This window comes from Ovis canadensis, chromosome 2, assembly GCF_042477335.2.
Source record: "Ovis canadensis isolate MfBH-ARS-UI-01 breed Bighorn chromosome 2, ARS-UI_OviCan_v2, whole genome shotgun sequence".
In the NCBI taxonomy this organism is placed as follows: Eukaryota; Metazoa; Chordata; class Mammalia; order Artiodactyla; family Bovidae; genus Ovis; species Ovis canadensis.
This window is the reverse complement of record NC_091246.1, coordinates 126,147,788-126,175,243: the sequence shown is the minus strand read 5'-3', so window position 1 is coordinate 126,175,243 and position 27,456 is coordinate 126,147,788. Positions and strand designations below refer to the sequence as shown.

Here is a 27,456-nt window from a genome sequence, read left to right as displayed (position 1 = left end):
AATTCAGATTTCTGGTCCCATCTCACTTATTTAAAATTGACAACTCTGGGTTGGAATTGCTCATTTCCAACAATTAACTGGAACTGAATAGCAGCTGCTCCCTTTAGAGCAGGCATACCTCAGGTTTTCCACAGACACCACCCAGCCAACCTCATTCAAGTTACCTGCCAGGTTTAACAAACCCTCTTCACTAGGAAAACAAAATAAGTAGCAAAGCTACGAGAAAGTCTGCAGTTGGCACTGTGCTTTCGTTTAATAGGCACTAAATATCTGAGGAAAGGAGAAAAACAAACTAGTAGGGGAAATGCTGTGATAAAAGAGATGAGAATCTGGACGGGACTCTTGCTTGGAACTTCAACAGCTATTCGTTTAATATCCAAAACACTTCTCTTTTATGTCATGGTTGGTTAGGCTTTAAATGATTGTGTTAGCATAGATTACTTTTGCTCATTTACTACACTTCTGCCCCTAGACATTGCCCTTTTGAAATATGTCAGGTTAATGTTTTTCTTGATTCAAAGAATATTCTAACAGATTATTATTAAACTGCAAATCTTCTTTGTTTGGTTTTCACAAAGGCTGAAGAGATAACATTAACAATCGGCCAAGCATTTGACCTGGCGTACAGGAAATTTCTAGAATCTGGAGGAAAAGATGTTGAAACAAGAAAACAGATTGCAGGGTTACAGAAAAGAGTGAGTAAACTAAGCTTGTCATTTTGCATTTATATGATGTAAGTACAGGGAAACTTGCATACCATCAAACAAATTTAGAAGCCCTGCCATTCAATTTCCCCCACACTGATTGGAACTGCTTTCTCTGTGTTCCTATAACTTTTCGTTCCTGATCCCCTGCACAGTTTTTAACCATTTTATATTGAATTCCCACAAGAACTTAGTGTTCTCATGTGACTTTGTTTCACTTCCTGATGCTTCTCATGGGGATCAGAGCAGCAGAAGCAGCAGATGCTGGGTAAGTGGTTTCCCATGCAGATCAGATTCCTTTATAATTAAATTACACCCTTTCTCCACTCTCTTCAAAATCATCATAAGCAAGTTTCACTGTCCTGCGGTTATGCTCCAAGATTATGGGTACAGCTTACATAGCACTACAGGAAAACACAGAGGTATTAGGAACATGAAATTTGCACACATGTAAAAACATATTTTAAATTTAATAGTATGTCTTGCCAGTAACCTCGAATTCTACGACATAGCTCAAGCTTTATAAAATAAATTTCACCCAATGCACAGAAAAATACATTAAAAGTTTAAATAATGTGAAATCCTATTCATTAATGTAGCTAATTTAACAGCCAATATTTTCCAAGAATAAATGTCTGAAGATTGTTCAATACTCATTTAATTTTTAGATTCAAGACTTAGAAACAGAAAATACGGAACTTAAAAACAAAGTACAAGATTTGGAAAACCAGTTAAGAATAACCCAAATATCAACACCTCCAGTAAGTATATAGAATACATGCATGGTTTTTCCCTAAAGAAACATGATTTCATGATGATAAATCATGTCTGAATCATCAACTCTTCAATAGTTGAAATATTAATAATATTCTGGGATCAGTCATTTTAAACTAAACCTAGATAGAGATAAAAGGTGCTAAATAAGATTAATTTAAAACTTAAAATTACCTAGGTAGCTCAGATCAGAATTGTTTTTCCATGCTGCTCTTTTCTCTAGAATAATTCAGCCCTCTATTTGATTGTTTCCTCTTTCTTTCATTCCAATTGATTACTGTTTACTGAAGTTAGATTTAATGACCCAAGCCAATCTACCCATGGAGTTCTAAACTTCATTATAGAAGCTGAACTCTTAACAAGATCGAATTGGTTTCTCATATTATATAGAAAGGGCTCCTACTGTGAGTGACACAGTTATATTTCACACATGAAAATCAGTGATAGTCTGTGCAGATAACACTCTGTACATTTATAGTTAAATTATTCATTTTTAGTTTAGCATATATTTGAAATCATTTTGTCATCTTAATGTATGATGCCATTATTTTCTGATTTGGTTAAAGGAATTTTTTGGAGGGAGATAGAATTTAAAATAGTTGATGCTTTCTGTAAGGCAAAATATACTTGGGAATCTTATTTTCTTTTAGATTTATCTGTATTGATATTCTCCATTAAAGTGTATATTATATTTTGCATTTAGAAATTTTCATATATATAACTTTTGGTATGATACTATGAATTGTAACTCAACTATGGCATTTAGAAACTACTGGATAGAATTTTCTGCTGCAGATTTTCACTTGCAAGTCAATTTTGGTTGTCCTTAGGCAAACTCTTTAGAATATATATATACACAATTAATGCTCTCTAGAATTGCTACTAGAATATTTCACTTAAAGGAAGTCAACCATGAATATTCATTGGAAGGACTGTTGCTGAAACTGAAGCTTTAATACTTTGGCCACCGTGATGTGAAGAGTCAGTTCATTGGAAAAGACCCTGCTGTTGGGAAAGATTGAAGCAGGAGGAGAAGGGGGTTATAGAGGATGAGATGGTTAGATAGCATCACTGACTCAATGGACATGAATTTGAGCAAACTCCAGGAGATAAGGAAGGACAGGGAAGCCTAGCATGCTGTTGTTCATGGGGTCACAAAGAGCCAGACATGACTCAGTGACTAAACAACACTAGAATCTATTTCACCAGTTCATTACCATGAAGAATGCCTCTGTAAGAAGTTTTAAATTTGGTGTCCCCTGGAAATGGATCCAAAAACTTCTGTTTGCTTCTAAACTGACACTTTTCCATCTTCCACACTGAAAGAGTTGTGTCCATTGCTTGGAATATAGTTTGTAACCGTGGGGTTGGTATAGCCAAGGTGAGAGAGGTTCCAAAGTTGCTGTGTACCTCTGTAATGTACAGTGAGGTGCAGAAGCATTCTCTTCAAGTTCTGACCTTATCATAATATTGCTCTATGGGTGGTTGTTGTTGTTGTTGTTGTTGTTTAGTGGCTCAGTTATGTCTGACCCCAGGGACAGCATTCCAGGCTTCCCTGTCCTTCACTGTCTCCCGGGGTTTGCTCAAGTTCATGTTCATTGAGTGTTTATCTTTACTACCATCATCATTTGCTTCTCATCAAAATGATGATTTTGTTCTTGCCTTCCCCACCACAAGGCAGAACATCAGCTCTTCAACCTTTAGTCCCTTAATGGAGTAACCCTTGTTTGCGTCTCACTGAAAGTCTTATAAGCCATCCTGTGAAACAGATTATTAAAAAAGAGAAATGATTTTCTCTAAACTATTCTTTTGTACTTAATACACATGTAGAACATTTATTACCTTATTCATCATTTTGAGACTAGCTCAAATTATAATTTTACAATCTACCTACATTATTTTATTGTGGTAATATCTTTGTCTATATTTTTTCTTTAACTTTAAAAAAATTACTTGTCTCATAACTTTTCAGCTCCTAAAGTCTTATTATGTGATTTTTGAAATTGCTAATACATCTTCTTAAGATTAAAAAATAGAATTTGATTCTTAAAAAAAAAAGTGAACTCAGCGCTTTTAAATTGCTAAAGATACCTGATTTGAATATTCTGTTATAGGCATTTATTAACTTTTTAACATCTTTTTGAAGAGACTATGCACAAATATTTTTGCCTTTAATTTTCATTGTAGTTATGTAGCTGAGAAATAAATTAATGTAAAACTCAGTCCATCTGTATGCCATCCTGTTAAAATTATCTCCCTTTTTCTTATATTAAAAATAAAATAAATTAAATGACCTACCTCATAGCTTAGTCGGTAAAAAACCTGCCTGGAATGCAGGAGACCAGGGTTCAATTCCAGGGTCAGGAAGATACCCTGGAGAAGGAAATGGCCACCCACTCCAGTATTCTTGCCTAGAGAATCCCCTTGCCTGGGATCGCAAGAGTCAGACACGACTTAGCAACTAAACCACAACCACAGTTATTTAGTAATTACGAAATATTCCCATGCTCATAAATATCCAATCTTCTGAAGGTTTACTAATGATTCAAACTTTTGAAATTGAATTTGAAAAATAATGAAATTCTAAATAATTAAAATATAAATGTAAAGTATATGTATCTCTTTTCTAATAGCTTGCAATGGGCCTATAGTAAAGTAAATTTTCATAAAGTTGGCAATGTTTTACATATGTACTTTCTTATGAAGTGTGAGCATTAATTTTACAGGACGAACTGCTGGAACACCAGGTACCTCAGAGTCTAGCAAAGTTCACACACAGAAAATCACCATTGGACTTATAACTCCAGAAATGAGATTCTACACATTTTGTTTGTTTTTTTCTCAGAGGACTGAAGCTAGAATGCTCCAAAATTTCTAAAATTTTGGCAGCTTGTTTAAAAGAGTAGCCAGCAATTAATATATTAATTGAAAAGCATAGGAGTAAATTATGAATCCCCTTATGCACACTGAAATTACAATATGGGGGGTTGTTATATAGGATTAATTTGGCTTCAAACTCTCCATGGGTTTTCAGTGTGTAGTAATAAGAAGAACCCCTAACACAGATGACTCTTCACCTAAAAGAAACCTTGATTCTCCCAGGAGCCAAACTTTCCTAAATCACACAGAAGTAATAATTCTTTTGCAAACTCCAATTCAAAAATGGTTCTCTATAAATAGTGTGATACTATAATTTGGCTTAAAAAATAAATACTTAATGCGGTAGTTTTCTCAAATCTCAGGATTTGCCAGTCAAACACAATATAGTCCACATCAAGCAACTGCTAGTCAAAGTAAAATAGAGTATTTATCTCTGATCTCAGCATTAATAATCTTTACAAGAGAGGGAGGAAAGAGAACAAAAGTAGGAATAGAATTTGGGGGGTTTGTGGTATTAAAAATAATGTAGAAAATGAAAATAATGTAAATTACTGGTATGGATGCTGTTCTTGTCAAATCAGTGTATAATGAATTAGCAGATAAAGTTAGTTATGGGAAGAATCAGAAAAATAAACACTTTTGGTAACATTTATAGATAACTAAAAGATAACAAGCCATCTACCCTAGTAAATGATACACAGTTAAAAAGCTTCATTTCTGTAACATCAATTCAGTTCAGTTGATCAGTCGTGACCCGATGGGCTGAAGCACACCAGGCATCCCTGTCCATTACCAACTCCCAGAGCTTGCTCAAACTCACTTGCATTGGGTTGGTGATGCTATCCAACCATCTCATCCTCTGTTGTCCCCTTGTACCCCTGCCGTCAGTCTTTCCCAGCATGAGGATCTTTTCCAAGAGTCAGTTCTTTGCATCAGGTGGCCAAAGTATTGATGAGTTTCAATTTCAACATCAGTCCTTCCAATGAATATTCAGGACTGATTTCCTTTAGGATGGACTGGCTGGATCTCCTTGCTGTCCAAGGGACTCTTAAGAATCTTGTTTAACACCACAGTTCAAAAGCATAAATTCTTAGGTGCTCAGTTTTCTATATAGTCCAACTCTCACATCCATACATGACTACTGGAAAAACTGTAGCTTTGACTATGCAGAACTTTTTCTGCAAAATAATGTCTCTGCTTTTTAATATGCTCTCTAGGTTGGTCATAGGTTTTCTTCCAAGGAGCAAGCATCTTTTAATTTCATGGCTACAGTCACCATCTGCAGTGATTTTGGAGCCCCCCCCCCAAATAAAGTCTGTCACTGTTTCTATTGTTTTCCCATCTGTTTGCCATGAACTGATGGGACCAGATGCCATGATCTTAGTTTTCTGAATGTAGAGTTTTAACCCAACTTTTGAACTCTCCTCTTTCACTTTCATCAAGAGGCTCTTTAGTTCCTCTACACATTCTGCCATAAGGGTGGTGTCATCTGCATATCTGAGGTTATTGATATTTCTCCTGAAACTCTTGATTCCAGCTTGTGCTTCATCCAGCCCATAATTTCTCATGATGTAATCTGCATATAAGTTTAATAAGCAGGGTGACAATATACAGCCTTGATGTACTCCTTTCCCGATTTGGAACCAGTCTGTTGTTCCATGTCTAGTTCTGTTGCTTCTTGACCAGCATACAGATTTCACAGGAGGCAAGTCAGGTGGTCTGCTATTCCCATCTGTTGAAGAATATTCCATAGTTTGTTGTGATCCACACAGTCAAAGGCTTTGGCATAGTCAATAAAGCAGAAGTCGATGTTCTTCTGGAATTCTCTTGCTCTTTCGATGATCCAATGAATGTTGGCGATTTGATCTCTGGTTCTCGGCCTTTTCTAAATCCAGCTTGGACATCTGGAAGTTCCCGGTTCACATACTGTTGAAGCTTGACTTGGAGAATATTGAGCATTATGTTGCTAGCATGTGAGATGAGTGCTGTGGTGCAGTAGTTTGAGCATTCTTTGACATTGCCTTTCGTTGGGATTGGAATGAAAAGTGACCTTTCGGCCACTCCTGAGTTTTCCAAATTTGCTGGCATATTGAGTGTAGCACTTTCACAGCATCATCTTTTAGGAGTTCAAATACTTCAACTGGAATTCGATCACCTTCACTAGCTTTGTTCATAGTGATCCTTCGTAAGGCCCTTTGACTTTGCATTCCAGGATGTCTGGCTCTAGGTGAGTGATCACACCACCATGATTATCTGGGTCATGAAGATCTTTTTTGTATAGTTCTGTGTATTCTTGCCACCTCTTCTTAATATCTTCTGCTCCTTTTAGGTCCATAGCATATCTGTCCTTTATTGTGCCCATCTTTGCATGAAATATTCCCTTGGTATCTCTAATTTTCTTGAAGAGATCTCTAGTCTTTCCCATTCTATTGGTTTCCTCTATTTCTTTGCATTGATCACAGAGGAAGGCTTTCTTATCTCTCCTTGTTATCCTTTGGTACTCTGCATTCAAATGGGTATATCTTTCCTTTTCTCCTTTGCCTTTCACTTCTCTTCTTTTCTCAGCTATTTGTAAGGCCTCCTCAGACAACCATTTTGCCTTTTTGTATTTCTTTTTCTTAGGAATGGTCTTGATCCCTTCCTTATACAGTGTCATGAACCTCTGTCCATAGTTCTTCAGGAACTCTGTCTATCACATATAATCCCTTGAATCTATTTGTCACTTCCATTGTATAATCATAAGGGATTTGATTTCGTTTTACCTCAATGGTTTTCCCTACTTTCTTCAATTTAAGTCTGACATTGGCAATAAGGAGTTCATGATCTGAGCCACAGTCAGCTCCCAATCTTGTTTTTGCAGACTGTATAGAGCTTCTCCATCTTTGGCTGCAAAGAATATAATCAATCTGATTTCTGTACTGACCATCTGGTGATGTCCATGTGCAGCCGACACTCCAGTGCCATGCAGCCTTCTGTAACATAGAATAATAGTTTAGAGGATCAGATCTTCTATTAAGAAATTTCAGCCTTATAGATGGTGATCCTTTGTTGCTGTTTTTATTCAGTCACTCACTCATATCCAACTCTTTTTGACCTCATGAACTGAAGCATGCCAGGCTTCCCTGTCCTTCACTATCTCCCAGCATTTGCTCAAACTTATGTACATTGAGTCAGTGATGCCATCCAAATATCTCACCCTCTATTGACCCCTTTCTCCTCCTGCCTTCAATCTTTCCCAGTATTAGGGTCTTTTCCAGTGACTCGGCTCTTTGCATCAAGTAACCAAAGTTCTGCAGCTTCAGCCTCTGCATCAGTCCTTCCAATGAATTTGTGGTTGTTTTTTAGTTGCTCAGTCATGTCCAACTCTTTGTGACCCCATGGACTGTAGCACGCCAGGCTTCCCTGTCCTTTACCATCTCCCAGAGCTTGCTCAAACTCATGTCCTTTGGGTTGGTGATGCCATCCAACCATCGCGGTTGGGGATGTCCCCAAATAAAGGGACATCCTCTGTTTTCCCCTTCTCCTCCTGCCTTTAATCTTGCCCAGCATCAGGATCTTTTCTAATGAGTCAGGTCTTCACATCAGGTGGCCGAAGTATTGGAGCTTCAGCTTTAGCATCAGTCCTTCCAATGAATATTCAGAGTTGATTTCCTCAAGAACTGACTGGTTTGACCTCCTAGGAGTCCAAGGGACTCTCCAAAGTCTTCTCCAACACCACAGTTCAAAAGCATCAATTCTTCAGCACTCAGCTTCTTTATAGTCCAACTCTCACATCCATAAATGACTATTGGAGAAACCATAGCTTTGACTAGACAGACCTTTGTAAGCAAAGTAGTGTCTCTGCTTTTTTAACATGCTGTCTAAGTTTGTCATAGCCTTTCTTCTGAGGAGCAAATGTCTTTTAATTTCCTGGCTTCAGTCACCGTCCACTGCTCCAGTGATTTTTGAGCCCAAGAAAATAAAGTCTGTCACAGTTTCCATTGTTTCCCCATTTATTTGGCATGAAGTGATGGGACTGGATGCCATGTCTTAGCCTTCTGAATGTTCAGTTTTAAGAGAGCTTTTTCACTTTCATGAAGAGGCTCTTTAGTTCCTCATCGCTGCTACTGCTAAGTCACTTCAGTCGTGTCCGACTCTGTGCGACCCCAGAGACGGCAACCCACCAGGCTCCCCCATCCCTGGGATTCTCCAGGCAAGAACACTGGAGTGGGTTGCCATTTCCTTCTCCATTATTCTATATTAAAAATGTGAGGCCTTTTTGAGTAGAATGTTCCAGATGGAGAACCTTTGTCCTCTAAGGAGTCACTGTGTAGATGAGAACATTTCTTCTCCAGAAATCTTACAGACCCAGGGACCAAACTCATATCTCCTGCATTTGCAGGAGGATTCTTTACCCCTGAGTCACCTGGGAAGCCCCATGCTACAGTAATTGATTTAAATTGCTCTTTTTCTGTCATCGTTTGGACTCTTGTTTATTGTAGTTAATATACCCAGTATAAAATTTAGTGTAAGATTTTAGTTCTAGCTTCTCTGGTGGCTCAGATGGGTAAGAATCTGCTGGCAATACAGGATACCCAGAATCAATCCCTGGGTGGAGAAGGTCCCCTGGAGAAGGAAATGACTACCCACTCCAGTATTCTTTGGAGAATTCCAGGGACAGAGGAGCCTGGTGGACTGTAGTCCATAGGGCTGTAAAGAGTCAGATATGACTGAGAAACTAACACTTCCACTTTCACATGGTTCCAGCTAAGGAAACAAAAATAAGAGACTTTTTTGTGCTCAGTATTATTGTACTATATAATAATACATAGTGATTAAATAATTATTACATTAAAGCACATTTCTAACCACAAAACTATATATCATTATATATCTGAAACTCTTTTTCACTTAAAAGCAATTCCTCATACTAAATGAAAGCCTACTCCTATTTTTCATCTTTTCTTGTGTAAATTGGCATGTTGTCTTTAAACTTGTCCTTAACAACCAGAATGCTTATAAGTCTCCTAAACACCACTTGGATGATTCAATTTTGGGTTCCTTTTCTGGCAAATGAAATATCCTTTGATAGTACCCATATTACATACCTCTGTATCATATTGAAATTGTGGAAATCTTTTCATTGGTTTTAGAAACTGGGTCTTTATTTTATACAGTAATTTAGATACACTGAGAAATTTCCGTTGCTTGACTGTGCTGTTTGCTGTGTTCTAGTGGTTTGGCAATAGATTAGAGGTTGGGTTTTCCACCATTTGGTACTAATTAACTAGGGACAATCTGATTTCCATTTGTTACATTCACATGACAGTGCTGCCTGTATTTATATCAGAAAAAAAAAAAGGTTTATTCTGCCCTCTTAGCCTTGTGAGCACTCCAGAAGATCATTCCATTATAAGATGTAGACATACAAGTTAAATCAAATTGTTCATGATTCTTGTGTTTGCATGCTTACATTTTACTTTTCTGGCTATAGAAGGCTTTAACCAAATCAGATCATTGCCAGGAAGTTAAATGAATAAAATTGCAGTCCTAAGAAACACTGGACTTTCTCTTGCTGAGTAAAATAAATGTCCCCCTTTTCAATTAAACCAACTGTTACTGGATAAAGTCTACCTTTGCATAATCAACTGTGTGGCCACTGATTAGACTTAATAGGGCAAATTATACCCTAAACTGTGTATTTCGTTGTGGGTAAATAAAACTGCCTATTTATCTTCCTCTGGGGTTGTCTCAACTGCTATTGAAGATGGGCAAGGGAAGATTGTGAAAACTCTCAATTACACAACAAACCAAATGTGAATCTTTAAACAAAAGCATAAAGTTTAAACATGAACATTGACTCAAGAAGATTTGTTGCCCACAGTAAAAAGATAACCAGTTCACAACTTCAGTTTCACAATTGTTACTTCCACAAGTGATGGTTGTAAAGAAGTAAACCCTGTCTAATGCAAAGGAAAATATATTTCATTCCTGTTCTTACAATGAAAGCCTAATCAAGTCATTTGATCTCTACTTGCTCCGGATGCCTGGAAAAACTAGGCATCTATATTAAAATTATAAATCCAAAGAATTTATTTTTTAAATATAATTCTAAGTAGAATTTTAAATTCCACTATTTTAATGATTGTGATAAATCATGTTTTAATCTTGAAATCATTTATTTTAGGTTTTAAAAGAGTCTCTCAAGATTTATACTGCCAAAATAACTAACAGCATAAAATAAAATTTCAGTATCATTCTAATATTTCTATAGGTATTATCAGAGAATGTTTAATCTCTAATGCATTTTTTTGTTATTGTTTAAGTGTATTCAGTATTAACTGATAGGATTCAAACCCTTTTATGATGTCTCATCATTGTTTTTCTTAGGCAGATATCATGGTTAAAATATTCATCATGGACTAATATACCAAGCCTTTACTCACTGAAAGAAAGAGCTGTAAAACTATAATAGCTATAAATCTTAATTATGGATACTCATTATTAATATGTCTGAATAACCTAACAACTCCTGCATAATTAACATATAATTGTTGAGCATAGATTTCCTCATTTCCCTTAGTATAATAATTCAGATCCCATGCACCTTCCTAAACACCAAAGCACTTATAATTGTGAGCATAAAAGGATTAAACGGTAGTGTCAGCAATTTCTGTAGCAAAGTTCCAAAATTTTGGTTTCTAGCCATCTATCAAAATACTGACACAACACCCAAACTAAAAAAATATCAAGCCATTTTTATCTGAACTATGTATTTCATTTCTAAAAAAAACAAAATTCTCAAGCACTTAAAAATGGAAAATTAAAAAATGACTAGTTCCTGAATCCTTAACTTCAGAGATACTACTCAAAATATTTATCCAGTGCCCAAAATGCCACTGTGTGCCATTTAGGGGCTGTAGTCACATATTCTCTTTCTTATTCACTAGGCCTAATAGATTGGGGCAGAACCAGATGCTAGTGAAATATGTCTGTGTATTTAAACATGCTGGGTTTATATTTCATTCTTAAAAGGAATCAGATGGAATATCTAATTCCCTAAGTTAAATTGTTTGTAAGTTAAGAATCACAAACACAAATGTCAGCAGAGCCCAGGCTGTGGCACAAATGTCTGTCCTAGCCAGGGTGGTAGAGTAAGCAGTTGGAGGGCAGACACCAGCTTAAGAAGCACAGCTATTTCTCAACACCAGTCAATAATTTTTACATACATTTGTGGGCCCACTTTCAGGATTTTCTAACTTCTAAACAGACTGTCTAGATTTTTAAGGTACAATCTTAAAATTAACCTGTAAGCAACTGAATCAATATTTTAAAGACCTGTATGACCCAAACGCTGGGCTGGAAGAAGCAAAAGCTGGAATCAAGTTTGCCAGGAGAAATATTAATAACCTCAGATATGCAGATGACACCACCCTTATGGCAGAGAGTGAAGAGGAACTAAAAAGCCTCTTGATGAAAGTGAAAGTGGAGAGTGAAAAAGTTGGCTTAAAGCCCAACATTCAGAAAACGAAGATCATGGCATCTGGTCCCATCATTTCATGGGAAATAGATGTGGAAACAGTAGAAACAGTATCAGACGTTATTTTGGGGAGCTCCAAAATCACTGCAGATGGTGACTGTAGCCATGAAATTAAAAGACGCTTACTCCTTGGAAGAAAAGTTATGACCAACCTAGATAGCATATTGAAAAGCAGAGACATTACTTTGCCAACAAATGTCCATCTACTCAAGGCTATGCTTTTTCCAGTGGTCATGTATGGATGTGAGAGTTGGACTGTGAAGAAGGCTGAGCGCCGAAGAATTGATGCTTTTGAATTGTGGTGTTGGAGAAGACTCTTGAGAGTCCCTTGGACTGCAACGAGATCCAACCAGTCCATTCTAAAGGAGATCAGCCCTGGGTGTTCTTTGGAAGGACTGATGCTAAAGCTGAAACTCCAGTACTTTGGCCACCTCATGCGAAGAGTACGCTCATTGGAAAAGACTCTGATGCTGGGAGGGATTGGGAACGGGAGGAGAAGGGGACGACCGAGGATGAGATGGCTGGATGGCATCACCAACTCAATGGACATGAGTTTGAGTGAACTCCGGGAGTTGGTGATGGACAGGGAGGCCTGGCGTGCTGCGATTCATGGGGTTGCAAAGAGTTGGACACGACTGAGCAACTGAACTGAACTGATGACCCCAACAAAAAAATCCTAGTGGACCAAATGTAGATTACTGATGACCAAAGGAAATTGGGCTTCCCGGGTGATGCTAGTGGTAAAGGACCCACCTGCAAATGCAGGAGGCATAGCAGACGTGGGTTCAATCCCTCTGTCAGGAAGATCCCCTGGAAAAAGGCATGGCTGCCCACTCCAGTATTCTTGCCTAGAGAGTCCCATGGACAGAGGTTCCTGACATACTATGGTCTAGGGCTGCAAAGAGTCAGACACAACTGAAGCGACTCAGCACACAGGCACATGCCAAAGGAAACTAGTAAGAATTAGTTAGTGTTAGAATTTTTAAACTTTGGACACTAAAATTATTGATAGATAGCCCTGCTTTACCATTGAGAGTAAAAACAGCTCTTAATTAGGATACTGACATTCTATTATTTTCATATGATATACATTCTTCATTTATATAAGTATACTTTCTCAAAGGAAGTAGAATGTAAGTATTAACACTATGATAAAACACTAGAGCACTTTTAAGTTAGGTTTTTCTGGGCTTCAGTTTGCTTTGAGGATCCTGGTAATATATTTTCATCAATACAAATCATAATATAGAGTACTCCCATTTATAAGCCAAATGATCCCAGGGATAACTTCTAGTTAATATCTTTTTATGTTCTACTCAGTTCGGATGTCATTGTCAAGTTATGGTTTAAGTTAAAACAGCTGTTGGAGTATAAATTAGATAAAAATATTAATTGACAGTTTATTATATACCAAGTAATCAGTTATACAGAATATTTAGAAAGACAAAGTTTTGTCTACCAGGAGCTTACAGTTTTTACCTATAGTTAAGTAAAGGTTGCCATCAACTACAGAATTTTACAGTGAATTATATAGACCATAAAATAGATCTTAAAATTATACATATACATGCATGCTGCTGCTAAGTTGCTTCAGTCGTGTCCAACTCCATGTGACCCCATAGAAGGCAGCCCACCAGGCTCCCCCGTCCCTGGGATTCTCCAGGCAAGAACACTGGAGTGGGTTGCCATTTCCTTCTCCAACATACATGCATACATGTACACATATCTATATATAGATAGGTGTCTGTGAAGGTCAATAGAGAGAGCAGTCATTGTGTAACTGTTCAATTCAGTTCAGTCACTCAGTCGTGTCTGACTCTTCGCGACCCCATGAATCGCAGCACGCCAGGCCTCCCTGTCCATCACCAACTCCCGGAGTTCACTCAGACTCACTTCCGTCGAGTCCGTGATGCCATCCAGCCATCTCATCCTCGGTCGTCCCCTTCTGCTCCTGCCCCCAATCCCTCCCAGCATCAGAGTCTTTTCCAATGAGTCAACTCTTCGCATGAGGTGGCCAAAGTACTGGAGTTTCAGCTTTAGCATCATTCCCTCCAAAGAAATCCCAGGGCTGATCTCCTTCAGAATGGACTGGTTGGATCTCCTTGCAGTCCAAGGGACTCTCAAGAATCTTCTCCAACACCACAGTTCAAAAGCATCAATTCTTCAGCACTCAGCCTTCTTCACAGTCCAACTCTCACATCCATACATGACCACAGGAAAAACCATAGCCTTGACTAGACGGACTTTAGTTGGCAAAGTAATGTCTCTGCTTTTCAATATGCTATCTAGGTTGGTCATAATTTTTCTCCCAAGGAGTAAGCGTCTTTTAATTTCATGACTGCAGTCACCATCTGCAGTGATTTTGGAGCCCAAAAAAATGAAGTCTGACACTATTTTCACTGTTTCCCCATCTATTTCCCATGAAGTGATGGGACCAGATGCCATGATCTTCGTTTTCTGAATGTTGAGCTTTAAGCCAACTTTTTCACTCTCCACTTTCACATTCATCAAGAGGCTTTTTATTTCCTCTTCACTTTCTGCCTTAAGGGTGGTGTCATCTGCATATCTGAGGTTATTGATATTTCTCCCGGCAATCTTGATTCCAGCTTGTGTTTCTTCCAGTCCAGTGTTTCTCATGATGTACTTTGCATATAAGTTAAATAAGCAGGGTGACAGTATACAGCCTTGACGTACTCCTTTTCCTATTTGGAACCAGTTGTTGTTCCATGTCCAGTTCTAACTGTTGCTTCCTGACCTGCATACAGATTTCTCAAGAGGCAGGTTAGGTGGTCTGGTATTCCCATCTCTTTCAGAATTTTCCACAGTTTATTGTGATCCACACAGTCAAAGGCTTTGGCATAGTCAATAAAGCAGAAATAGATGTGTTTCTGGAACTCTCTTGCTTTTTCCATGATCCAGCGGATGTTGGCAATTTGGTCTCTGGTTCCTCTGCCTTTTCTAAAACCAGCTTGAACATCAGGGAGTATGCATATTAATATGCTTCTCAGGTGGATCAGGGGTAAAGAATCCACCTGCCAATGCTGAAGACACAAGTTCAGTCCTTGAGTCAGGAAGAGCCCCTGGAGGAGGAGATGGCACTCCACTCCAGTATTCTTGCCTGGAAAATCCCATGGACAGAGGAGCCTGGGGGGCTACAGTCCATGAGGTCACAAGAGTCAGAGGCAACTTAGACACTGAGCATGCATGCATGTGCATATTAATAGTGATGTTATATAATTCAGACCATCATAGACTTGTTTCTTCACTGAATGCTTTCCTCAACTTAAATTTCTCACTTTACACTGACTTGTTTCCCCCTCTGCTTCCTGAAATGTGTGAAGTGACTTCTACTTTAAAGATGCTTTCAAGCTTGTTGTTTCTCCTAACTATAATTTTGGTTACCATCTTTCACCATGAAGTTTGTCAAAAGCCAGATTTGTGTTGGCTGCCACCAAGTCCTGTTAGTGTTGAAAAATATCTGCAGCGTGATTTGTAGCCTAGAAGCCTGGCTCCAGGCCAAATCCTCCAGACCCTACAAAGTTACAAAGTGTTTCTGTGGCAAGTCTCATGGGGGAAAGCTGCTGGCACCACTGCAGATTTAGTGCATTGCGTGCAGAGGAGCTGCCGTCCAAGACTTGACCCCTGCCCCACCCAGGCAGCCACACTGTTACTTACACATAGCTGCATTTCAGCGCAGGTGCCTCCATTTACAGGCCTCCTTATTGGAGGCCCTTGGCCTAGGCCTCTCTTAATGATCTCATCCAGACCATCTTTGGGGGGGGGGGGGACTTGAAAACACATTTTGACACTTCAGTTCAGTCTCTCAGTTGTGTCCAACTCACTATGACCCCATGATCTGCACCACACCAGGCTTCTCTATCGATCACCAACTCCCAGAGCTTGCTCAAACTCATGTCCATCGAGTCAGTGATGCCATCCAACCATCTCATGCTCTGTCGTCTCCTTCTTCTCCTGCCTTCAATCTTTCCCAACATCGAGGTCTTTTCAAATGAGTCAGTTATTTGCGTCAGGTGGCCAGAGTATTGGAGCTTCAGCTTCAGCATCAGTCCTTCCAATGAATATTCAAGATTTATTTCCTTTAGGACTGGCTGGTTTGATCTCCTAGGAGTCCAAGATACTCTCAAGAGTCTTCAACACCATGGTTCAAAAGCATCAATTCTTCGTTACTCAGCTTTCTTTATGATCTGACTCTCACATCCACACATGGCTACTGGAAAAACAATAGCTTTGACTATACAGACCTTTCTTCACAAAGTAATGTCTCTGTTTTTTAATATGCTGTCTAGGTTGGCCATAGATTTTCTTCCAAGGAGCAAACATGTTTGAATTTCATGGCTACAGTCACCATCTGCATTGATTTTGGAGCCCAAGAAAATAAAGTCTGTCACTGTTTCCACTGTTTCCTCATCTATTTGCATGAAGTGATGGGACTGGATGCCATGATCTTAGTTTTCTGAATGTTGAGTTTTAAGCCAGCTTTTGAAACTCTCATCTTTCACTTTCATCAAGAGGCTCTTTAGTTCCTCTTCACTTTCTGCCATAAGTGTTGTGTCATCTGCGTATCTGAGGTTATGGATATTTCCCCCTGGCAATCTTGATTCCAGCTTGTGCTTCATTCAGCCTGGCATTTCACATTTTGTACTCTGCCTAAAGTTAAATAAGCAGGGTGACAATATACAGCTTTGATCTACTCCTTCCCCAATTTAGAACCAGTCCATTGTTCCATGTCCAGTTCTAACTGTTGCTTCTTAACATGCATACAGGTTTCTCAGGAGGTAGACATGGTGGTCTGGTATTCTCATTGCTTTAAGACTTTTCCACAGTTTGTTCTGATCCACACAGTCAGAGGCTTTAGCGTAGTCAGTGAAGCAGAAGTAGATGTTTTTCTGGAATTCTCTTGCTTTTTCTATGATCCAACGAATGTTGGTAATTTGATCTCTAGTTTGCCTTTTCTAAATCCAGCCTGAACATCTGGAAGTTCTCAGGCCATGTACTATTGAAGTCTAGCTTGGAGAATTCTGAGCATTACTTTGCTAGCATGTGAGATGAGTGCAATTGTGTGCTAGTTTGAGCATTCTTTAGCATTGCCTTTCTTTGGGATTGGAATGAAAACTGACCTTTTCCAGTCCTGTGACCACTGCTGAGTTTTCCAAATTGTTTCACATATTGAGTGCAGCACTCTAAGCGCATCATCTTTTAGTATTTGAAATCGCTCAGGTAGCATTTCATCATCTGCACTAGCTTTGTTCGCAGTGATGCTTCCTAAGGTCCACTTCACTTTGCACTCCAGGATGTCTGGCTCTAGATGAGTTATCACACCATCATGGTTATTGGGTTCATTAAGATCTTTTTTATACAGTTCTTCTATGTATTCTTGCCATCTCTTAATATCTTCTGCTTCTGTTAGGTCCATACCATTTCTGTCCTTTATTGTGTCCATCTTTGCATGAAATGATCCCTTGGTATTGCTCCACTAGAGAAATACTAGTGGTATTTCTCCAGTAAAGGTCAGTTTTAAGTATCTTCCACTCTTAGTTCTTTTCCTTGATCTTCCCTCTGTGCCCCTAGTCCCTACCCCAAAACCAAACCAAACCAATAGTAACCTTTTGTTCAGGGCTCCCTGGCAAGAGAGAGAGAATGCCCTGCTTCTGTAATGATGATTGTGACCTTTGCCCAACACCATTCATTGAGGAATGGGACCTTTCTTTTTGGCCTCTTGCTTGCACTATTACAGTAAGTGAATAAAGGCTCCATTATTATGTACTTTCATTTGTGTGGTTGTTTTAAATGACCATTCTGACATCTCGCTGCTCAACTCTGTCCAGCTCAGTATTTGACAGTAGCTTTCCATGATGTAATGAAAGTAGCTTCCAAAAGTCATCCAAAGACTGACCCCATACAGTATACTATAATAGTTGTTTATTATTATGTATCTCTCTGATTTATTTGAAGTCACTCAACAATGCCTCTGTTCGTCCCCCCAACATTTTACCACTTGGAACTCACTACCTATAGAAAGGGCATGATGGTTGGAGTCAGATTGTTTTGAATTTTGGCTTTGCTTTTTACCTTACATAGGAGTAAATCACAAAGAATCCATGGGCCTTGATTCCCCTATCTTTAGTATGATAATGGTATAATACTACTAATACTAAGACTTAAAAAGAATGGCAAATTAAATCTAAAATGTATGTTGTACCCCTTTTTGAAAATTCTACAGACTTAACTTTTTACTAGACTTTACTCCCAGTGACATTTTTTCTTGTTGCTATTTTTCCCTTCTTCCATCTCATCACAAAGAAGCTCTATCAGACATAAATCTTCAGGCATTTCTCATTTCCCTCTCTACCTTCTTTCTCTTAAATTATATTGAATGCAATATTTTATTTAAATATATAAAAATGTAATATTTCAGTAAAAAAGCATCAAATTAAAGAACACAGAATCTGAAGGTCCTGCCATAGGAAAAAATCTACTCAAACTAGTTGTTTTAATCTTAGAAAAGCTGTTTTGAAATTACTTATCATTTTCACAACATTCTTTAATGAATAAATTTTCATGTATTCTTTTTCCTCCATGTCTTCTGTCTTCTCCTTAGTATATTTCTCTGTCATTCCTTTACAGCTGCGGCACAAAATGTCTGATCATGAGCCACACGGGTTTCAGAGATGCTCGCCCTCTTTCTGGCATAGTACTGATGATTCATCTCCCTGTCTAAATATTTCTTCCATTATTGTCACTCCTGTCAACTCTCCTGATTCCAGACTATCATTGGGACTGTTAATACCACCACCTTCTAAACGGGGCCTTCCCAAGCCACACAGTGACAACAGCATCCCAAGACCTCATGTAATTTGCTAAATAGAGAATTATTTTTATTATCCCATATATTATTTTGAATTCTGCCAATATATGCCATTTGTATAGTATTTAAAAATATCAAGTATGTCTTGAATTGATGATGTGATCTTGGGCCTTTATGTGCCATTTTTGCATACTTGGGTCATCTGACATCAGAGAGTTTCTAGTAGAGAAATTGAAAGTGAAAGTTACTCAGTCCTGTCCAACTCTTTGCAACCCCATGGACTATACAGTCCATGAAATTCTCCAGGCTAGAATATTGGAGTGGGTAGCCTGGTGGGCTGCCGTCTATGGGGTTGCACAGAGTTGGACACAACTGAAGTGACTTAGCAGCAGCAGCCTTTCCCTTCTCCAGGGGATCTTCCCAACCTAGGGGATGGAACCCAGGTCTTCTGCATTGCAGGCAGATTCTTTACCAGCTGAGCTACAAGGAAAGCCCTTCTAGTAGGGAGTGGTGGTCCAAATCCACAAAAAGATGAAGTAGGACAAGTACGTTCAAGGATTCATCAGAAAAAAAATCTACAAAACAGTGGATATATGTATAAGTATAAATGATTCAGCTTGCTGTACACCTGAAGTTAGCACAATATTGTAGATCATCTATACGCCAATACAGATTGTAAAAGGAATAAAAAAAGATTCATTGAATATGGTAATTGGGAAGTTAGGCCATTGGTGATACTGGCAAAGCTGTTTAAGTACAGTCCAACAAAACGAGCAGTCTAGAGGCTTCTCTGCTAGTCCAGTGGTTAAGACTCCATGTTCAAGGGGCTTGGGTTCCATCCTTGTTTGGGGAACTAAGGTCCACATGCCATGGAGTGGGATCAAAGAAAAAAAAGAACAGTCTAGAATGATCTTAATTGAGGACTGGATGAAGTAAACAGGCAAGAAATGTAATACCTGCTTCAAAGAGTTCAGCTTCAATAGGGAAGAGAAAGAGAAATGAGAGTCTAGAGGAGTAAAGAAGCACTGAGTAAAGAGCTTTTTGGTTGGTTTGTTTTAACAAAGTCAAGATCTGAGTATCTTTAAATCCTGAAAAGAGAGAGACGGATGCCAGGGGAAATGGAAGGAGAGGCTGAATAGAACATTCCTGAGTAGGAGGAAGGAGCTGAGGGGTAAAGTTTCCTCCAAGTCTTTGTATAGTGTTCGTGACTGATAAACTATAAAGGGAAAGTAAGTTGCTAAAGAAAGGGAGATGTCAGCTATTTTATTCTCCTGCATGAAAAAATGTAATAATAATCAGTTACTTTTTACACACAATCAGCCTTATTTTTCATTACCTACATCACCTATAAATCAAAAACATATATTCTGGAAACACAAATTTTAATGTGTACCACTCTAAGCAGTTCTAAGCAATGTTCATGTTCTTATAGGAAAAGTTAATTTCCCCTCACTATTTCTTTCCAAAATGAAAATTCTCTTTGGTTTATAGATGATATATTATATATATATATATATATATATATATATATATAATTTCTTCCCTGTAGATACTTTTATATGTAAAATTACATATTATGTAAAGTGATGATTGTTTCATTCTGACATTACATCCAAGCCCAGATTGGCCCAGATAACTTAATCATTTTGGTGGTATACTTAGTGACTATCATAATTTATTTTACAAGGTACCTATTTATTGTAGAACACTCGATGAAAACCTATTCTAAGAATAAATGTCACTACAATGAATATAATAGTTGACAGTCAGTAGAGTTATAAATACAATTTAAAATAGACTCCTTGAATTTTTTTTTAAATCATTATCATTGCTTTTGAATGGTTATATTTAAGATGCATCACTTAAGTTCAGTTATTTCTGTCTAAATCTTATAATCTTATGCAAAATACATTACTGATATAAAGGTTTTATAGAAATAGTTTGTAACATGTTTTTAATTCTTTCATATAAATGGCAATTATTTCTAGATATATAAAAAATCCAAAATAAAAGATATATCTCTCTAGAATAGTGTTACCATTTTTGCCATCATCTTTGATAACATTTTTATAGAGATTTTCTTGCCAATGAGCATTTGGCATGTGTGGTTCATTCGTATGAAATTGCCTACTTAACCATTTTTGATCTACAGAATGGCAAGTTCATATGACTCAACCACATGTGTTGGGTTTACATGTCTTTTATATGTATGTGAAATATTTTTCATTATAATGTGTCTACATGGACTACTACCTTAACTCATGTTCTCTTCATTGCAGGCAGGCAGTGTGACAGCTAAGTCACCCTCTACTGACATCTTTGATATGATTCCATTTTCTCCAGTATCACACCAGTCTTCAATACCTACTCACAATGGCATGCAGCCACCTCCAGTACCTAGTCGATCTAACGAGATTAGTAAGCTTTCTAAACAAACCAATATTCTTTGCTACATTTGTGTACATTTTAAATGTTTAATTAACTCTTTATGTGAAATCATATATCTTAACAAGTTCACTAGAAATTTTAATAACCAAAGAATTTTTGTTTATATATATATGTACCAAGTTCAGTGAATTATGTATTTTACTTTATAATTCAGAGAATACTACTAAAGACATCACTATTTGCATTTAAAACTATTTCATGGAAAATGGTATTTTTGTATAAGATTAGTTACATCATAATACAAGGTACTTAATTATGTTTTTATTGTGTTTGAGGTTATATTTTTAATATGTTTTAAACAATTACAAACAACCCTGGTGACATATATATAGAGATCAGTTTTAATTTTTATCATAGGGTATGGGGGTAGTCTTAAGAAACACATGAATCTGTGAATTTCATATATATATGAATCTATGAATTTCATGATTTCTTTATAACTAACTCTATGTAAGTGTTCGCTATTTGATATTTAAAAAGCTGTAATAAATACATTGCTTTTCTGATTTACTTTCCATATATCTTTCTATATGTAAGTCTTTTTCTGTTGAATTAGAAAGCATCTGGCAAATGCTAATCATCAGCGTCTTGACTATATTTTGATCTGTGCCCTCTCACAGAAAGTCAAAGAACGGTTTCCAATGGTCCTGATCAGTCAGCAAATCCAAAGGGTCACTGAAGAAAAGAGTTTCACATATTATGCTTTACTGCTTCCTCTCTGGTTCACATTTAAGACATTTTCAATGTACCTCTGAAGTTTTACCTTAAAGCTGTGAAGTATTTCAGAGCCTATAGTTTATCTCCCCTGTGGAACTTAACAAACTGCATTGCACATTTTAGGCATTCAGTAAATTTCTGAGTGCTAATTTATAAATGCAAAGTAATAATATTAGGTCAATGTACAAAAATATTTCAATATGTGAGTTAAAATATAGCATATTTAAATTCCTCTGAATATATTTTGTGTTGATGCAAAATATTTTTGCAAAGAAATAATCCATAATATATATGTCATGATAGAAAATCTTGCCAAAATGGGGTATTTCTTGTCCTCGTGAGTATCCCACATCTCTTTGTGAAAATGTTGAGAGGGATGAAACTGTTAGTTGCTCAGTCACGTCCACCTCTTTGCGACCCCATGGACTGTAGCCTGCCGTGCTCCTCTGTCCATGGAATTCTCCAGGCAAGAATACTGGAGTGTGTCCCTGCTCCGGGGGATCTTCCCGACCTGTGGACTAAACCCTGGTCTCCTGCACTGCAGGCAGATCTCTTCTTTACCACTGTGTTTCACCTCCTCTGATTTCGTCACTGTTACTCATTCATTTATTTAATTCAATATGTATTTGTTTATCATGCACAGTAGATTTTGAAATATAAGTTAGCTGTGTATCTACAATGGACAACTTAAAACCGAATAGAATATAAATTGAGAAGCGTGGATAGATTTTAAGACATTCAGAAGGAATGGTAATTGAAGTTATCCATCAGGATGATGAGTGAGAGTTCAAAATCAATTACAATTAAGGATTTTAGACCAAATGTTGTTAATGAGAAAAATTGAGGTAGAGAGGGAGAAAGTGAAGGAGTTCTCTTTTAGACATTTGTGAGTTTGAAACATCTTTGGAAAGTCTAGGTAGAGATAGTTAAATTGTTTTAAGGAACTTATTAATGAGAAATTGACATCACATCCTGCTATATATTTTAATGTCTACCTATGTTGATGTCGGAGTTTAATGAATGAAATATCAATAGATAGACTAAATAGATAATAGATAGATATGGAATTTTGATTACTACTGTATCATTTCTATCAACTATCTATCGTCTTTTTATCTATACTAACAATTTAAGGACAGATTGTTCAACTCAATTTTAATTGTAAAATTGTCTAAAACTCTAATCCAATGGGATTTTAGTATTACAAATTTTTCTTTAAATGAAATCTTAAATGTATTCATTCATTTACTTTTCTTTATGTTCTAAATATATAAAAGCCAAAACCTACAAGACACTTCTTTAGTTTTTCTCCTTACTGCCTGAGAACTCTAGTAGTTCTCCAGAGCATATTTTTGATCTTTGAATACATATGAGGCTTTAATTTGTTTCAAATCATATTTCCTAATTGGTTATAAATTATATGAGGGAAGGCACTTGACTGGAAAGTCCTTTCCTCACTGCTTTAATCCACTGCCTAGCAAAATGTATGGCACATACTGTGTCCAATAAATGTTTAGTTGATAAAGGAAAGAATAACCAAATGAAATATCACCTATTTTTGTCCTTTTGCTCTTGCAATTAGATTAAATAATCTTCATGTTATTAATTATATACCGCTGCTAAGTCGCCTCAGTCGTGTCCGACCCTGTGCGACCCCATAGACAGTAGCCCACCAGGCTCCCCCGTCCCTGGGATTCTCCAGGCAAGAACACTGGAGTGGGTTGCCATTTCCTTCTCCAATGCATGAAAGTGAAAAGTGAAAGTGAAGTCGCTCAGTCGTGTCCGACCCCCAGCGACCCCATGGACTGCAGCCCACCAGGCTCCTCCATCCATGGGACCGTCCAGGCCAGAGTACTGGAGAATTATATACTAGATCTTTTTAAATTGAAAATTGGACTTACATAATTTTTTATGGGTTTTAGATCTATCTGAGTTGGCCAAAATATGCCAAAGAGCTCTGTTTATTAATTTGCATGATATTAATATAGTTGATATTTTATTTTTAATTGTATTTATTCATTTATTCAACCATTCATTCAAAAATATTAATTTAGCATTATGTTCACACAGAAATGAATAAACGCATGATCCCTGCCTTCAAGATGTTCACAGTCTGCTGTTTCCCATTTCAAGTACCTTGTCTCCCTTTGATTAGTTTCATATACCCTTTACCCAAGCATTTTCAAGACTCACTGAACATTAGAATCATTTGGGGAATTTTCTCAAGAATGCTAATGTATATTTGATATTTACATTAGTAGTTTCTTAACTTGGGGGTTTATGGACCCCAAAGAATATGATAAATTTAATGTTAAATCTCTTTCACCTAAAAGCACAACATGCCCGCTCATACAAATTTTCATTGTACTTTAGAAATGTTAAAAGAATCCCTTAAGCCCATCTGAAATCTCTGATGGTTTTGAGTCCCAACTTCAGAAGACCTGTGTAATGAGAATCTTTGTCTCTCCTGACAGACCTTTCTCTTTACTAATTCATTTCTTTCTACCATGTATAAAGCATTGCTTAATGTGTATCCTGTTAATGTGTATCCAAGATACTCTTCCAAAGAAAAGTTTCTCCAAGCTCTGATTTATTGCCTATAAGAAACATCAGACTGAGGAAAATAAATAGCAACAATAATAATAACACCCATCTGTTACACCTAAGGTAAAAGTAAATCCCATTCATTTAGAACTGCCCTGACTTATACCTTTCATCCTGATGAAACTATTGGTAACATTCCTTTCATTCTTAAAAGTGACTTTATTTGGATATAAATTGTATGTCCTTATTTATGTAGTACTTACCAACACCAGAAACTTCTAAGCACTTTACTTTTCTTAACTTATTTAATACATGAATCTAAAAAAAGAAAAAAAAAACATTTGCAATGAGGTATGTAACAATCTTTCATAATGGGAGTCATGGAATTGTTGAGAATATGTTATTAATAGAACTCAAGTAGATAAATATTACTTCTTACAAAGCATTTAATTTAGAAAAGATGGTTTCCTAAAAAGTGAAGTGGTTTCCCATTCCCTTCTCCAGTGGACCGCATTTTGTAGAAACTCTCTACAATGACCAAAAGAGAAAGGAAAGATATATCCATCTGAATGCAGGGTTCCAAAGAATAGCAGGGAGAAATAAGAAAGCCTTCCTCAGTGATCAGTGCAAAGAAATAGAGGAAAATAATAGAATGGGAAAGATTTTATGAAAATTAGAGATACCAAGGGAACATTTCATGCAAAGATGGGCTCAATAAAGGACCGAAATGGTATGGACCTAACAGAAGCAGAAGATATTAAGAAGAGGTGGCAAGAATACACAGAAGAACTGTACAAAAAAGATATTAATGACCCAGCTAACCATGATGGTGTGATCACTCACCTAGAGCCAGACATCCTGCAGTGTGAAGTCAACTGGGCCTTAGGAAGCATCACTACCAACGAAGCTAGTGGAGGTGATGGAATTCCAGCCGAGCTATTTCAAATGCTAAAAGATGATGCTGTGCAAGTGCTGCACTCAACATGCAGCAAATTTGGAGAACTTAGAAATGGGCACAGGACTGGAAAAGGCCAGTTTTCATTCCAATTTTTTGGAAAATGCCAAAAAATGTTCAAACTAGTGCACAAAAGCACTCATCTCACATGCTAGTAAAGTAATGCTTAAAATTCTCCAAGCGAGGCTTAATTAATATGTGAACTGTGAACTTCCAGATGTTTAAGCTGGATTTAGAAATGGCAGAGGAACCAGAGGTAAAATTTCCAACATCCATTGGATCATAGAAAAAGTGAGAAAATTCCAGAAATACATCTACTTCTGCTTTACTGACTATGCTAAAGCCTTTGACTATGTGGATCACAACAAACTGGAAAATTCTTAAATAAATGAGAATAACAGACCACCTTACCTGCCTCCTGAGAAATCTGTATGCAGGTCAAGAAGCAATAGTTAGAACCAGACATGAAACAATGGACTGGTTCCAAATTGGGAAAGGAGTGTGTCAAGGCTGCATATTGTCACCTTGCGTATTTAAATTTTATTCATGAGAAATGCTGGAATGGATAAAGCACAATTTGAAATCAAGATTGCTAGGAGAAATATCCATAACCTCAGATATGCAGGTGACACCACCCTTATGGCACAAAGTGAAGAGGAACTAAAGAGCTTGTTGGTGAAAGTGAAAGAGGAAAGTTTAAAAAGCTGGGTTAAAACTCAACATTCGAAAGATGAAGATCATGGCATATGGCAAATAGATGGGCAAACAATTGAAACAGTGACAAAATTATTTTCTTGGGTTCCAAAATCAATGCAAATAGTAACTGTAGCCATAAAATTAAAAGATGCTTGCTCCTTGGAAGAAAAGCTATGAGAAACCTAGACAGCATATTCAAAAGCAGAGACATTACTTTGCCAACAAAGGTCCATCTAGTCAAGGCTGTGGTTTTTCCAGTAGTCATGCATGGATGTGACAGTTGGACCATAAAGAAAGCTGAGTGCCAAAGAACTGATGCTTTTGAACTGTGGTGTTGGAGAAGACTCTTGAGAGTCCCTTGGACTGCACGGAGATCAAACCAGTCAATCCTGAAGGAAATCAGTCCTGAATATTTATTGGAAGGACTGATGCTGAAGCTGAAGCTCCAATACTTTGGACACCTGATACAAAGAAGTCATTCTTTAGAAAAAACCCTGATGCTGGGAAGGATTGAAGGCAGGAGGAGAAGGGGACGACAGAGGATGAGATGGTTGGATGGTGTCACTGACTTGATGGACCTGAGTTTGGGTAAGCTCCAGGGGTTGGTGATGGACAGGGAAGCCTGGCATACTGCAGTCAATGGAGTCACAAAGAGTCAGACACAACTGGGCAACTGAACTGAAATGTGAAAATCTTGCTACATTATAAATTTTATTGCCTATGGACAGTTTAATTTTTTGTCATTTAAGACTGGCTTTGAATGTATTCAGAGTAAAGAAATTTCTTTAAAAACTTTGTCATATAATAAGCCATAGAATATATAAAAGCTCCCTGTCTATATATTTTAAAGTATGCATTGCAACGCATACTTTAAAATATATGCACAGGGATCTTTTTGATATTCTATTACTGTTGTGTTTTGGGTTTTTTTTTTTTTTTTTGGCCATGTGGCATGTGGGATCTTAGTTACTCTACCAGGAATTGAACCCGTTCCCCCTTCGTTGGAAACACGGAGTCTTAACAACTGGACAGCCAGAAAGTCCCCATTACTGCAATTTAAAAAAAAAAAAAATTTATGTGAGGGATAGGAGACATTTTTAAAGAAATTGTCTCATTGTGGTTACCTAGGAAGGTGATATGATTTCATGCTACACAAGATATTATTCCTTAATTTTTTTTTTCTGACTAAAGGGTGAGATTAAAGTCCATGAACTATGATTTAAGCTACTTACTAATCTACCAGGTCCTACATATTGTGTCACTATTGTGTTTCAGGGTCATCAATAAACGGAATAGGGAAGTTTCAGTGAATAATACATTAATTTCAGTACATTTAAATTGCTTTAAAATGAATAAAAATGTAAAATAAAATAAATTTCTTCAGTAAAATGTA

The 27,456-nt window shown here is 37.3% G+C and overlaps 1 protein-coding gene across 16 annotated transcripts in view; it reads left to right on the top strand.

Annotated features, from left to right (window-relative positions):
* GULP1 (GULP PTB domain containing engulfment adaptor 1) overlaps positions 1 to 27,456 on the top strand; it is a 329,862-nt gene that overhangs the window by 292,028 nt on the left and 10,378 nt on the right. For 10 of the 16 annotated variants that reach the window (XM_069577013.1, XM_069577020.1, XM_069577011.1 and 7 more), the window contains 4 exons: positions 579 to 695; positions 1,373 to 1,465; positions 18,523 to 18,747; positions 20,983 to 21,121. In XM_069577013.1, the coding sequence (XP_069433114.1) occupies positions 579 to 695; positions 1,373 to 1,465; positions 18,523 to 18,747; positions 20,983 to 21,121 (574 nt within the window). The remainder of the gene's footprint in view (positions 1 to 578; positions 696 to 1,372; positions 1,466 to 18,522; positions 18,748 to 20,982; positions 21,122 to 27,456) is intronic. The other 6 variants (XM_069577023.1, XM_069577026.1, XM_069577024.1 and 3 more) reach the window with 2 other exon arrangements.